This window comes from Scatophagus argus, chromosome 13 (assembly GCF_020382885.2).
Source record: "Scatophagus argus isolate fScaArg1 chromosome 13, fScaArg1.pri, whole genome shotgun sequence".
Classification (NCBI taxonomy): Eukaryota; Metazoa; Chordata; class Actinopteri; family Scatophagidae; genus Scatophagus; species Scatophagus argus.
Genome location: NC_058505.1, coordinates 11,633,888 through 11,649,006, shown reverse-complemented (window position 1 = coordinate 11,649,006; position 15,119 = coordinate 11,633,888). Strand labels below are relative to the sequence as shown.

The 15,119-nt window shown below is 38.6% G+C and overlaps 1 protein-coding gene across 10 annotated transcripts in view; it reads right to left on the bottom strand.

The window, feature by feature from the left end:
• The window catches only part of tnr (tenascin R (restrictin, janusin)), a 152,625-nt gene that overhangs the window by 13,551 nt on the left and 123,955 nt on the right, over positions 1–15,119 (bottom strand). For all 10 annotated transcript variants that reach the window (XM_046408273.1, XM_046408274.1, XM_046408271.1 and 7 more), the window contains 4 exons: positions 14,257–14,376; positions 12,176–12,319; positions 3,488–3,618; positions 26–158 (listed from right to left, as the gene is read on the bottom strand). In XM_046408273.1, the coding sequence (XP_046264229.1) occupies positions 26–158; positions 3,488–3,618; positions 12,176–12,319; positions 14,257–14,376 (528 nt within the window). The remainder of the gene's footprint in view (positions 1–25; positions 159–3,487; positions 3,619–12,175; positions 12,320–14,256; positions 14,377–15,119) is intronic.

Genomic DNA, 15,119 nt, shown 5'->3' with positions numbered 1-15,119 from the left:
GTGTGTGTGTGTGTGTGCACTGTACCTGTAGTGAAAGTAGTAGAGACTACAGCACTGGTATCAAGCCCTCTTGCTGCCTGGAGCTTGACAGTGTACTCTGTGGTCTCAGCAAGTCCCTCCAGTCGAATCCATGTGTCCTCTGCATCTAGGATCAGCTCCTATTAAACACACACACACACACACACAAGACCACATTCATTCACATGCAATTAGTAGATATTAGATTAAGAAATTTCTTTCTACAAAAGTAATAATTTAATGTTTATTTAGTACAAACCTCAGGCTAAAAATAAATTATATTAGAATCCCCATAAGTCGCTGATAAAACATTGAATTGTGTTTATGAATTTTACGAGGACGTACAGCATGGCAGCAAAGAAACCTTCAAGCTATTTTTGTTCAGGAAACACATGATGGTGTGCTTTGTGTACCAGCAGCACAATATTCTCTACACAAATAGGTGAGGTTAGTTTCAACTGAATGGAAACACGATATAAGATCAATTCAAAATTGTGTTGGTGAAGTGGTGAACTAGCACTCGCAGGGGTTTATTTGGATTTTTTCCACATAAATCATTTGGAAGCATAACCAAGAACTTACAATGTTCATGTCATCCCATGTGAAATGAGCCAGATGTTTAGCAACACACAACAGCAAAAGCAGCTAAAGTTTCTCTTCCACTGACTGTAAGGCAAGTCTGGCTGCCTGTGTTTTCACATGTGAAAAGTGACACAGAAAATAGAAAATACAAAACAGGGAGCTCAGGAAAGCCAGAAAAGAGAAGGTGGATGGCTGTGAGGGGAAGGAGGGGGCAACTAGATGGAGAGGACAACATAAAAGACTTTTTGGACAGACAAGCTGAGAAGCTGCAAAGAAATCAGAAAACAAACATTTTGGTGACTTCTTCACCAAAAATAAAAACTAAACATAAAAATTTGTTTTTGACAAATCCTCTTTTATCGAGCCTGTCTTAAAGGGCCATTTTTAGGAGCATTTTCTGCAACATTGTTTCTTTTAGAAAAGAAATGAATCTGTGCTCTACTGATGAAAAGAAACTTTTCTATGCTATATTTGTCTGTATTGTTGTGGATGTGTATTACAGTTTGCCCTCGATACACATTAAATATGAATAGGCAAAAATGAAATATTCAGTCAGTTTGGAAAAAAATCACATATTTCCAGGCAATGTGTCCCTGTGAATTATGCAGGGAAGCAGCTGGTAAATGGTGTCTCTGTCTCTCTGGTCCTGACATTTTCCCATCAGGTTTTCAGGGTCAAGATAATTTTTATTGGAAGGGAAAGAGCCTTATCAAGGATAATACATATCAGATCATGGGATTCAGCGGTCGAATGTAAGGATATTTATCCATGTGTGCTTGTGTGCGTGTTTTTGTGTGTGTGTGTGTGTGTGTGTGTGTGTGTGTGTGTGTGTGTGTGTGAAAGGGGAGATCTTTATCACTCCCGGAACGAACATAACCAGCAGTGATACATGCATTTAAAAGCTGTTAAGTAAATATTAATCAGACAAGTAATTAATCTCGCAGCTACTTTGGTTTAATTTATAAAAGTCCATTATCTCTGTAAGAAGGGGAGCTTGCTGAGCAGCTCAAAGTCGCACCAATGTGTGGTTTGATTACAACCAAGTTAATGTTATGGCACGTTTCCAGCCAAGCCAGCCTTCAGACACGGAGACAACCGATGGAAAAAGAGATGAAGTAGTCCTTGATTCTGCGGCTGGAGTGAGGTTTTCTTGTGTGTGGTATGACTCATTTGATGTTGAAAATGTGGTATACATTGCAGCAGCTGACTGCAGTAAATGAAAATTTGAATAAAATCTAAAAGAACACAGTCAAAGGTGTTCAGAAGAATAAAAAAATGATTTTCAAATGTTACGACTGGATTTGCAAGTTCTTTCGGCTTTTTAAGCTTTTCTCATTACTCCATGTAAGTAATAAGAAAGAACCCACAGACAATGATCTGAAATCACAATTGCATCAGATCTGGATAATTCTGATAATATTAATGCTTTCATTGTAAAACGAAGAAAAACATCTCACAGTAATAACATGATCTCCTCTCAGTCCCTGATGATGAGTCCCCAGGTGACTGTTCAGAGTGTGTGTGGCTCTTGTGTTGTAGAGCATGCTGCTGTCTAGTCAGTATGACCATCTATGACAGAACATTTTGATGGGCTCTATAAAAACAAGTTCTCCATCATCTGCATTATGTCTGGTTAATGCTAAAACAGGGAGTGCCGTAATGAAACCAAACAGCATTAAATATGAATTTCTCCCTTTTGGGTACTGATTTGTATGCTGTATGTTTATGTATTAGGCAGATATGTATGCTGTAGGAGAGAAATTAATTTCAGTTTGACTTAACATGCAAATTTATGCAGAGTCTTGGAAATGGCATACAAAAAGTTGATTTAATATCACTTGTATGTAAATGCGATCCTGTAATATTTCGGGAAAGAAAAAATGTTTCTTTCAAAGAAAACCATTGTTTTGGAGTGAGGGTGAAAAGGCAGACAGTGGGATCAACAGCATCAAGAAAGGAATCATTTCAAGAATAATGCTGATGGAAGTCTATTTGTATCAGAAAGAAGTGAGATCTACAAAATGGGATAATCTGAATTGTTAGTGTTGCATTCTTTGTGCATGAGTGACACCCGATGGTCAACCACACAGCAGTACTGCACATTCAAGGTCAGCACGTGTGTCTGTATGTGTGTGTTTCAAATGTTTATACGCTAGTGTTTGTATGTAAGACACCTAATTGCCAATAAAGGGGAATCTTTTGCACAGCATCTTGGGAAATTGTCCCAGTCAATTCGTTAAAAGGCTGGTGTGTTCCACACAGTTCTTACTAATGTGCTTTATTACGATTACTCAGCCACATCAAAAAATGTAATCCAAATAAACAATGAGTCTTCTGAGACATATTAGAGTAATATTTCTCCTAGACAGGCAATTTCACTGTGTACTTCCCTTGTGTATCAACCTGTGAGTGTGAGTGTGTCCCAACGTTTGCATGCTCTGCATCGAGGGACTGGATGATTGAAAGATAAAATTTGAACTCAGAAGTGCTATTGTCATAAAGTTGTGACTCTGTATTAATTTTCTCTTCCTGGACATGTTTAGCTCTGGTTCAATAAGTTGATTAAATTGGGAACATTTTCTACTTTCTAAACCGAAGAAGGGGTTTCAGGGGTTCATGTTCTACAGTATTGGCAGAATTAAGTTTCTATTCTCAGGTGTGTGGATTAACAAAAATAAAGTTTATCTCCCTGAAACATGTTTGCAACTGTAACATGGATATCCAACAGGATTTCCAGAACCACCAGATATAGAAACACATTTTCACTGCAGATAAAATGTTAACATGCATTTACACGTATGTAGTACAACAGCACTGTGTGTTTATGAGCATGTGTGTGCAGTAGACAGAGCTGAGACACGAGCATTCAGCCACGTGCGCTACATACTTTTCGGCTGCCGTCTGTTGACTTGTAGGTGAGCATGTAGTTGTCAATTTCTGCGACTGGTGGTTGCCAGGAGATCAGAGCGCTGCGGTGATTCACTTCACTGGCTGTCAGGTTCAGGGGAGCGTCCATTGCTGCCACAAAAAAAGAGAACTTAACTTTTACATTCATTCCAGAAGGATTTTCTCCATCTAGAGGGTACAGCAAAAAAACTTGTCTTGTTCGCCAAACAGGTTAGATTTCATTTACTCTCTTTGTATTTCAGCTTTTTGGAGATAGGTGGAGTGACTCAATGCCTGGTGCTAAAAAGTAAGAACATTTCTGAAGAAAATCAGAATTATTATCTTATTAACTTGGCAACTTGGTTGGCAAAGGACAGCAGAAAGTATATTTCCCTTTTAGGTTCTTATTATATTGTGTGGGCTGAATTCCTATGAGCAGTGCAAGACACGTAAATTAAAAGATACATTTCTCTTTACATGAAATACTTTAAAAAGGTTAAGTTACTGCTGAGGCGTAAAGCTGTTTTGTTAATTTGATGGAATTTTACGGTGCAGGCAAAAGATTTCACAATTTTAAGTCCTAGAGGCTGAATTTATAAGAGATGGATGACATGCTGCAGAAATTGTAAAATCAGATGCTGCTCTGTTGAGAGTAGCCTCATCTTGAAATGGCAAAAAACCTATCAATCATCATCAAAAGGTATTTTAACATTTTCTTTCAGAAAAGCTTAGAATGACACCAGCTCACATATTATTATCATTACTGCCATTTGAAAAGCCCTAACAAGTTTAATACTGCACATGCACATGCAAATAATGTACACATCCATGCATCATGTGACCAAAATGTGGATACATTATGCCCAGCAGAAATATTGTACTTTTACAAAATGTATTAGCTGTAACTGTATTTTATGTTTTAGCTTTACTTTCACTTTTTATGCCGTTTTTAAGGACACTGCTGTAGTATAATTTATTATATTTCAAGCCCAGAGTACACAGGACACATATTTTATTGAACAAACTATCTAAGTACTTTTATTCATGGAAAAAAACCCTGCATGCCTCTTGCAGGGTTTTGATCTTCTAATAGTTGTTAAAGGCAATCTGTGGCTGAATCGCTATCATGAGAGAAGTAGCTGCAATAATATCATCAGCTGTAAAATAATTGGAGCTGCTGGCAGTAATATTGGACATTGAAGAAATAAACGAACAACCTGGAAATGAGACCCAACACTGTTACACAAATAATCTGCTGTGTGGCGAATTCATCAGTCTGTTAGTTAAGCAAAAGCATTAGGCTGTTTTCTTGAGCAGACTAGCCTGCTGTGCTGCCTTGGCCTGGTTTTCTCTCTTTGACAAACTCAGCAAAGCGGCAGTGACCCAACCACTCCACAAAACCTCAAATAAATTAACTTGTCAATAGTTTGATTTTTTAAACTGGCATTCAAGTACAACTAAAGGTCATCTTTGAAAGGATTTTTTTTTTCCTGCCACTTGAAGCAAAAACATTTTGTTATTACATAATTTTGTTTTTCGCTGATGATGAGGCCATGTGCAATACAAGACAATACATTAGACAGTACTCAGTATTTATTTAGATTTTGTTAATTGACTTAATTCCTTTATTTCATAGTGATACAGTATAGACTAGAAAGGATGGACTGGACTATACTGGACAGGACCAGGAACCATGTGATTACATTACACCCATGCCATCTTAAACCATTTGACATCATAGCCTATAGATTGTAAAAAAAACAAGAAAACAAATCAAAAAATAACAAAGTATGCAAATTAATAGATTGATTTATTAAAAAAAGGTAAAATAAATGCTGTAACAACTGAGCTCCATGTTTTTTTTCATCAAACAGAACTTAAACTGGAGTAAATGGTGCATATGTCATTCAGTGCAACCGTGTGGCTCAATGAGGTGCTAATGGCTTTTGGAAAACAATGCAGGCCTATGACACAGAAGGATGAGAGTTATTTGGCTTTGGTTACACACAGGCAGTTCTTGAGGCCTGGTCTTTTCATTGGATTTGCTGATAGAAAAATAATTGCAGACTTATTAAATAATTTAATATTTGAAAACCAGTGACACATCAGCTCAGGGGCCAACTCCAGGCAGCAGTTTGGTTGTCTATAACATATCTGCTTGTTATCATATTACATGATTGTCTCTGCATTCTGCAATCATCACTGGTTATAGTAATAATTTAACAATTAATGACCAGCTCTGAAAGCAGAAGTCTAGCAAAAAATAATGGCAAGCAGACGTTCCAGTGTACAACTACTGCAATACCTTCAGCGTGCAAAAATGTAACCCTTTCGCAAAAATAACAACCCTAGCAATTCTCTCCATTTAATTAATTTAATTCTTCTACTGTCTTTCTTGGTGCCTGAGTTAAGTGTACGTGTCTCTGTGTTTGGTGCCGTCATTAATTTGTCGCTTCCTCTGTCTCGTTAAAAACAACACATATCGGCTTGTCAACTTTTCTTTTCATGACACCTGTGAACTGCACATAGATCAGTACTATTTAAAAAAAAAAGTTTCAAAATATTATGGGAAAAGAGTTTTTTATCTCTTCATTCTAAACAATCAAAAGACAAGATAAGAAAAAGAAGGCACAGGTCAATCAGAAGAAAATATTCTAGTAAATTACAGATAAACAATGGGGCATTCATGCACAGGTAGTATACTATAAATATATTCTACAAAGTGAGTAAAATCCCCACATCAATTATCCTAAGTTCCCTCAGGACTGAGATGAACATTTTTCCATTTTTAGTCACAGTGCCTCATAGCCTCAAAAGCATTGAAGGACTTGATCAGCAAGCCCACCCAAGTTTTACTGCACATTACATCACACCATTCAAGTATATTCTCGTGCCCTGCGCAGTTTTAAACAAGGCCACATTATAGTGTCTTGGTTAATACTTCAACCACATCACAAGGAGACTCATCTCAATTTCCCCACTTTACATCACCCTTTTTGAGTCAATATCTGATCTTCCAACTTGATTGCAGAAGCATTGACATGCTGCAACCTCATTTTACTGCATGATAGAAAATAGATGACCTTCTGTTTGGAAAACTCAGTTTCCTGGAGTTACATCATGACTCTGGGGCACATCGTCAGTCTGTGTCAGGGAGGCAGGAGCGCTGAAACAAACAAAGTGCTGTGCTTTGTGTCATCCAACGTCACAGCTTTGAGATAAAGACATCAACTTTATGACTGCCTTTTCTCTGATTCCATTTGTTTGATTCACTGGCTCACTTTTCTGCCATTCTTCCCTCAGTAGTGAAACAAACGTGGGCTTCTGTGAACAGACTGAACTTTTAACTTCTCATGAGGACTTGAGGGGCCAAAGGCGTAACTGTTCGCTGAATATCAAACCCTACATTGAACCCAGACCTTCACGCAACTCTACACACACAGAGAAAATCCACAACACCAACTCTTCACACTCTCTTCTCATTGAAATCCTGGTGCGTGTGTGTGTGTGTGCATATGGAAAGATCAATGACAGCTTAGTAATTAACAGCATGAAACGGTCTTGATAACCTCCTGAAAGATGCGGGGTGCCTTCTCACTGAGGCAGTGATTGGCAGATTCACATTGTGAGGCACGAGGATCGAGAGACAGAGAGAGAAAAAGAGGGAACAAAGAGAGTTTAAGAGTGAGAGGCTGAGTAGTGCGGTTTGAGATAAACACAGCACGCTGCAGATTGAGTCCACGGAGATGTGCCAATCTCCTCCTCTCCTGCGCCTTTTCATCTTTATTGACCTCTTCTGCATCTCATTTCTGCTTATCCTCCGCCCCTTTCTTTGTCTGTTTCCTCCTTTTCCCACATCAACCTGGGGTCCTCCTCTCCTCCAGAATCATACTTATCTACATTTGTGCTTCTGTTTCCCTCTCCTGCATCTCATCCTTTGTCTACCTCCCCCTCTCTCTCCCTTATCTGACAGGCTGCCATTCTAACTCAATGTGCCAGAGAGTGAACGGAGTTTATCTTTTGTTCTTGTCCTCCCCTCGACTTGATGAATGCTGTTGCTGCATCATGTGCGCGTGGGGGATAGATGAGTGAAGGAAGTGGCGGGGGGGGTGGTTTAATCATAGAAATGGAGGCCCTGCAAACACCCAACATTTTGCTGGTCTTTATTCTTTCTTTCCCTCTTTCTTTTCATTTCTTCAAATAAATCTGTCTCCTTGTCCTTTTTCCATCCCACTCCAATTAAATCTTTACACGCAGTGTGCCCATGCAGGTGAGCAGGCGCAGCCAGAGTTCCTGGCAGCTCTGAGGCTCTATCTTCAGATGTGGAGGTTTGAACAATAGGTTTGGCTACATCTAACGTCTTATTAACACATGGTGTACACAACGCGAGAACAAAGAAATACACACACACACACACACATACAGAGGCAGATGGGAAGGGTAGCATGGGCAGCAGCAGTTTGCTGTGTGAAGAAGACAAAATTATTCTTTCCATCTTTTAGATGTCACATCTCTCTGCCTCTTTACAACTGAATGATTCTGCATGGATGGTGTATAGGTAATTCTTTTGTTTTTAATTCGAATCAAATTAAAATGCAAATTGTATGGCTCTCACAACTAGAACTAGATTTAGCAAACATATTGTTATCTTCAAAGATCAATTGAAATCAAATGATCTGCTACATCAAACAGGTAGAATTTATACTGTTTGGTTTCATGATGACGGCCACTAGTTTTAATTCAACGGGGATTCTGAGCTTCTGAACAACAACCCACATCAGCTTTCCTTTAAAAGTCTCCCCTTTGTAATGAGACCAGCAGCTTTTCCTGCAGCTTAACTGGCTGAACAAGTGACCAAACAAGTATCCACAGGGCAAAAGTCCAATGCTAACATCAGTTTGCAGGCTAGAGAGCTAATTATCTGCTCAGCTGCAGCACATTAAACAGCAGGTAAACTACATCCTGCAGATGTCTCTTCAGTCAGTTTAGACGCTGGTGTGGTCCTCACTCTTCAATACCAGTAACAACAGATTGTCTGTTCATGACATGTTAGGCTGCAGTTCAAGTTAGTTTGCTTTGTCTCTTGTTCCCTACAGTGCTGGCATATAGCCTGCCAGCTGCTGTCAATCAAACTCCTCCAGCTGGATGAAATGAAAAGGAGCATTTCTGTAATTTCCCCTATTACTTTTTTTTGACGTTGACATTATTGGTGACTACATAGAGGAATGACTAAATGTGATTTCAGTTGGATGCTAAGAACACACAGGAGGCTTTGATTGACATCCTGTACAATATGTAAGAGGCAGAATCAGTCACACAAACCATCACTAATGCCGGGTGCGAAGCTTCAAAGTTCTGCATACAATTTTATCACCCCTGCTGCACACAGTACATTTTGTTGAATTAGTATCTCCTTATAATAAGTTTCGTGGCTATCAAGAACTGTAGAACTATGGGGGGACAGTGATGTTACAATGTTTAATCTAGATATTAGCCCCACCATACCATTGGCCTGATGGTTTTCATGGGAGGAACCCAGTGCCCATGAAAACCATCAGGCCAACACCCATCATCAGTACCATCTGATCCTCAGTTCATCCCCTGATGCTTGATCCACATTTCATCCCCCTTCTCCATACTGATCCCTCAACATGTGAACTGCAAAGTTAACTGACCATTAACTTGGTAATGAGAATGGTCACAGTGTCTAGCAGCACCAATTAAGGACTGGTCATGAGTTCAAATAATAGTCCAAATTTTATTCAGACAAAAGATCCCAAAAAAATGGTTTAGGTGTCAAAAAATGCCGCAATTGCCTGAAGAATGAAGATTATGTTTCTGTAATAGCAGCACTCTCAGTACTGGGTGAACAACTATCAGCCAGAGCTCAGTGAAGCTGCCTGCAGCAAGGATCTCTGCTGCTTCAAAAACTTGCAAAGCACTTCTCAGCAAGTGGGCTCAGACACATCTGAGGGAAAAAAAGTACCGGTGCTGCAGCCTACAGGCTTATAGACACCCGTAGCAAAATCCCTTATTTTCCACCCTTATAGCTTAAATATCAGCCTTCGTGGAGCTGTCTTACTCTGTGTTGAACTCTTGAGGCATGGAGGCCAGACAACAAAACAACTCTCAGCTGCGGTTAAGAGGCTTGGGAATCAGAAAAAAAGACTGAATGAGAAAGTCTTGGCCATATTTTGATATGAGCCAGACTTGTCCCCTTTTTCTCCTCTTCCTCTTCTCTATGCTGTGTACAGCATGAAAGTGAAGAACCATCCTTCCTAAAGGGAATAAAAGTCAAAAACTGACAACAAGAACTTTCACTGACCCTTCACCTCTTGTATAACACATAGAGCAGAAGAACTGTACACCTCTTTTCCAGGTGTCATCCCAGGAACAGACATGATAATATTTTTGAAAAAGTTGTGCTGGAGATGAGCAGGATGGGTAAGACTGGGACAACTGTGAGAGCTGATATGTTCATTCAGCCGTCTTAACATGCAAACTGCAGACCCTAAGTGTAAGGTATATGAAAATTTTGCACAATACTGTGCTTTACACCATAAGACTAACAACTGCAACCGTTGCAAATTCTGTATTAAGACTGCATCTGAATCTCCTAAATTATTAACTATATTATTTAGGTATTTATTATTATTATTTAAATTACTATATTGGATATGAAATTTCTCCGCAAGGTATTTTGGTCAAGGCATTTTTTTAAATGAGCTCCATAAATACTGTGATTATCCTATATGAACGCATCTATGACAAGTAATTCTCTACTCTATGCCTAAGTAAAGAGACAGAAGAGAAAAGTGACACTCAAAGAGTGAGGGCCAAAAGAGACAGGACAGCGGACCTGTGGGGACATGAGAGACTCATAAGCAGAGCCGTTGACCAAACCAATCAATGATCTCATTCTCTCTCACAGCTTGTTCACAATGTGACATTTTCCGCTGGAGTAGAACAGCCTGCAAAAACAAGCTGTGTGGGCTGAGCTGAAAACAGCTTTTAAGTTTTCAATTTGGAAGTTTAAGAACAAGGGAAAGAGCCCTACGAAGTTGGGGTTGTGGCGCCCCCTGGTCTGACATGTCACCATTCTTCCTGCAGGATTAGCGGTGTGTGTTTCCTTGTGCATATGCGTATATGGTCCCACATGGTATGCAGCTGTGTGAATACTCCCTAAATATCTATAGTACAATATGTGATTACTTGTGAGGTTCTTAAATACAAATTACAGTGCAAAAACAATAGAAAATATATTTAAAAAATAGATTTAATAAATTTGATATTTGAAGTTTTTCCTGGGTGAAATTAAAACTTCAATAACCTTAAAAAAAAAAAAAAAAAAAATCCTTCTCCACTTTGCTCACTCCATAGTGTTACCTTCATCAACGCAATTTCCCAATTCTTTCTTTTACATGAGTCTATCCAGGGTAGCATTTTTTTCCTCCAGAGAAGCTAAGATACGAAACGCACAAGGCAGAGCATCTGTTTCTAAATTAGAATCACCTTAAACTGCCAAGAACATTTGTTTATGTATGAGTAACTATGTGCATGTACAGCATTGACATGGTTGTAGGTACACCTAATTTTCCTGAGCCCTATTTATGTTTTCGAGTCTCTGCAGCCCAGAGACTGTTTCTGTTCTGAGCAGTTCGTCTCTGCTGCAGTGCAGGACAGGTAGCTCTGGTTCTCCTTGGGGGATTATGAACTCCTCTGCTGACTGAAAAGTTTTGAGGGGTTTTTTTGGCTGAAAGAACTCCAAAAAAAAAAAGAGAAGGAGACAAAAACCACAACAACAAAGTTTACATAGCTGCAACTCAGCTAAACTGGAGCCTCCACCCCTAACTTTCCTTTCAAAAGAGCGGACGATGAAGGTGAATATAATTACAGAGGTGGGTCACATGTAAGTGAAACAAGCAAAAACTGAAGAGTTCACAAGTTTAATCCTCATGACAGCTTTTGCCTTTGACCATGCCAGAGTCTCTAGCAAGAGTGCTGACCCCTAAGGCAATGACTGCTGCACAAAGATAAAAGATCAAAGGTCTCTAAGTGCATGCAGTGTTGGAAAAGCTCAAATCTACCAAGGATACACTATAAAATGAACCTTAATAATAATAATAATAATAATAATAATAATAATAATAATAATAATAATAATAATAATAATAATAATAATAATAATAACTGTATTCTAAAACAGATCCTATTCCACAAACTACATTTATCACTTGAATCATCACCAGTCAATAAAGTACGCAGTACATAATCTCAAACACCAGCAATCAGTACCATCCTTCTGAGCAAGCGACAAACACCCCCACACCTCTGAAACAACTGCTACGGAATTTAAAGCTTTACGTAATCTAATCAACAGATAACTTAATTTCTACCATGACATTGTCACAGAACAGGTTGTTATATCTAAGAGAATTAATTCACACTAAGACTTGCAGCTCTACCAGCAGGAGATCCTCTGGTGTCCTGCCAACCATGCATTCATTTAGGACAATATATGAACACAGACAGAAACTAAACTTTTTCACTTCAGGGATGTTATTTGATATTCTGCATCAATTTTCAACCCAACCTTCTCATGTTCTGAAGACTTGTAGCTCTAAAAGCCTCTACAATTGAAGAAACATGACAAAATATATTGACTGACAGGACAAAAATGAATACTTACGTGTTTGGAGGTTGGTGATGACCGTACCGCTGGTGAGGGGTCCTTTGGTGGCATAGAGGGCGACGGAGTAGCTGGTGCTTGGCTTAAGGTTGGACAGCTGGTGCTCCTGCTTGTTGCCTTCCACAAGGAAAGTATCAGCTGTCACTGGAAAACAAGAGCAAAACTCACACATTTACTGCTTTTACACCATCTGGTACATCTTTTGTTTTTAGTTTTATTGCTAACAGATTATATTAAACTGCATGTCTTTGAAGAATTTCTACTAATTATGCTTTTGGTGAAGTATGCTTTGGGGGACAGTTCTCAGATACGGCTGAGCACTCTGTAATATGCCTGAAATACAAGACTCAGAGAACATTCTTCACCACTGATCCTATCTAAATGCATATTCCAAGAATAATTTGAAGGTATTTTCATGACTAATAGATCTGTCTAACCAATTTAAAGAGGGTGAAATAACTGTTCAATTGCCATTCTGCATTTCCAGTCATAAGAAACTCCCTCTGAATTGACTATGAAAAATTACTAATGAAAAAAGTAATTGTGTATGAACGCATGACTTTAAATTAACTAGAAAAGGCATTTAATATAACTGCTGCAGTGTCAAAGGATCACTTGATAGAATCTTGTTGTATTAGAACATTAATTTATTGTAAAAACATTAAGAGCTGCATTATGTGTAAACGTCACAGTGACAATGAAGCTATTGAGGACATGGAACAAAATTTTCTTTTCCATGATACACTATTAATGTGTTTTAGATGAAGTTTGACTGACTGATACCATGACGGTTTGGATTTTATGTGGGTGTTCGTGGTTGCCAATAAAAATTTATTTTGCAATTCAGGACAATATGAGATTTATTGACCTTGATTTAATACACTGACACTCAAGAGAATTTGTCCACAACTTACATTGCACTTGTCTAAACCCTGGAGAGGGCAGGTTTCCAAGTATGTGTCCAGCATATAGATACTCTCCATAACTGAAATGATTTGGCTGCCATCCAGTCAGTAAGGGTGTAATTTACACATTGACACCAACTGCTGAGTATTACAGATTTCTCTGGATAACTCAAGGCATGGCTTAGCCAGTGGGGTCATGCACAAATGAGATAAATACATTTCCCATGGCATTTTTTATTAATGATTTATAAAAATCAGGGGAGGAAAATAACGGCAGAGATCACATGTTAAATATTTGACCGATGAATTTAAAAAAAAAAAGCTTTGCAAAGGTTAACTGACTGTCAAAACATGGTGTGTTTGAAAAATACATCGCCTTTGAAACTGTTTATACTTTCATTTTTATTTCAGCATATTTCAGCACTCTCGTGTCTGTCAAGGAGGTTTTAGTTATATCTGTAGCCTGTCTTCCTGCTCTAACTTGGCAGTTACCCACTTGCTTCATGAAGAAAATATCAAAATGAATCTGGGAGAAGGAATATGCTTATCTTTTACCTATTTGGATATAGCTGTCAGGAAAAATTGCATCGTGTGTGACAAGTGATGAACTATTCTGAAAAGCAAGAAAAAATGGATCCACATTCCTTCAAAAGATCACATTGAAAACCTGCTACAACTGCACATGCTGCATCTGAATGACCTAAAACAAATCAACTTGTTATGCTCTGACTGCAATCGCATCTGAATACGACCCAATAAATTTCAGTCACATCATTGTGCAGAATGGGGAGGTAGTCTGTGAACGACAACACGGTACCCGCCAATATGAAACTGAAGCTGATTGGAGGTCCCAGTTTGGTTAGGCTTGGTTGGGTTTGGGCATCAAAACTCAGCTGAGGTAAAATAACTGCGCTAATTTTCTAATCACAAGACTCAAGTGAATTGCATGAGTATTTAGGTACCAGCAATTCAGAAAGGCAATAGATAGGTGTGGGGCTGCAATCGTGCTGTAGTCACTTGACATCACAAGAATTGAGGCATCAAAGAGAAAAGAGCATTGATGATTTTATCCAAAGAATTTAATTAGTCTACTTCTTGGCTAATCAATCCATCAAATCATTGTCAAATAAACAACAAATTAATGAAAGCCTCTGGATGAAAGTTCTAACAACTCACCCTGGTTGTGTGTGAGGGTCAGCACGTAGTTGTCAACATTGGAAAGAGGGGGGTTCCACCTCAGCAAGGCTCCTTGTGGGGTGATGTTGAGAGCGGTCAACTCAGATGGCATGTCCATCGCTAGGATTACAGCACAACAAAAACATAAGCCTAATGTACTGAGGAAAACAACCATAACAGACTCTTTCAAAAAGATTTCTTTTTTTTTTTAGCAACATCTAGCTAATGTGACAGACTCATCACAGGACATAAACAAGTCAACATGTTGGCTGTACATTTTCATGAATAGCAAAAAAACATTTCTATTTGTCCTTTGCTCAGTTTACACTGATACAAAACATAAAAAAGCAGCAATTCCTATCCAAATTCATGAAGTGGTACCAGTGGCTGAAAAATTATTTATCACTTTATTATCAGTTCAGTAAACTGTTTGCAAATTAATTTAATTTTGATAAATGACTTGACTGATCGACTAACTGCTTTGGGTGTCACTCTTTCAATTAAAGAAACGATGAAAATACTTTCCCAGGTATTAAATTACTTGAATCTGTACACAAGCTGTGAAGTTGTGTCATCTTTGCTTTAAAATACAGAGATTTTGTTCACAGTGGATCAAGGTACAGTTGCAAAGAGACATAACATATCAGTTACGACTAAACCATTTCAAAGGGAGTCCCATTTGTTATTCAACCACACAGAAAAGGCACAGAAGAGCTTTGCATTCATACTATTTACCATTTTGATCCTTGTTTCCTTAATCCTAACACACATGAAGGAGAAATTATGCAGTAAAAAAGGCTATATATATGAAGGCCTTAGAACGTCTCCAGAGTCCACTGTTTCCCCACCCTCTTCCTAATTTC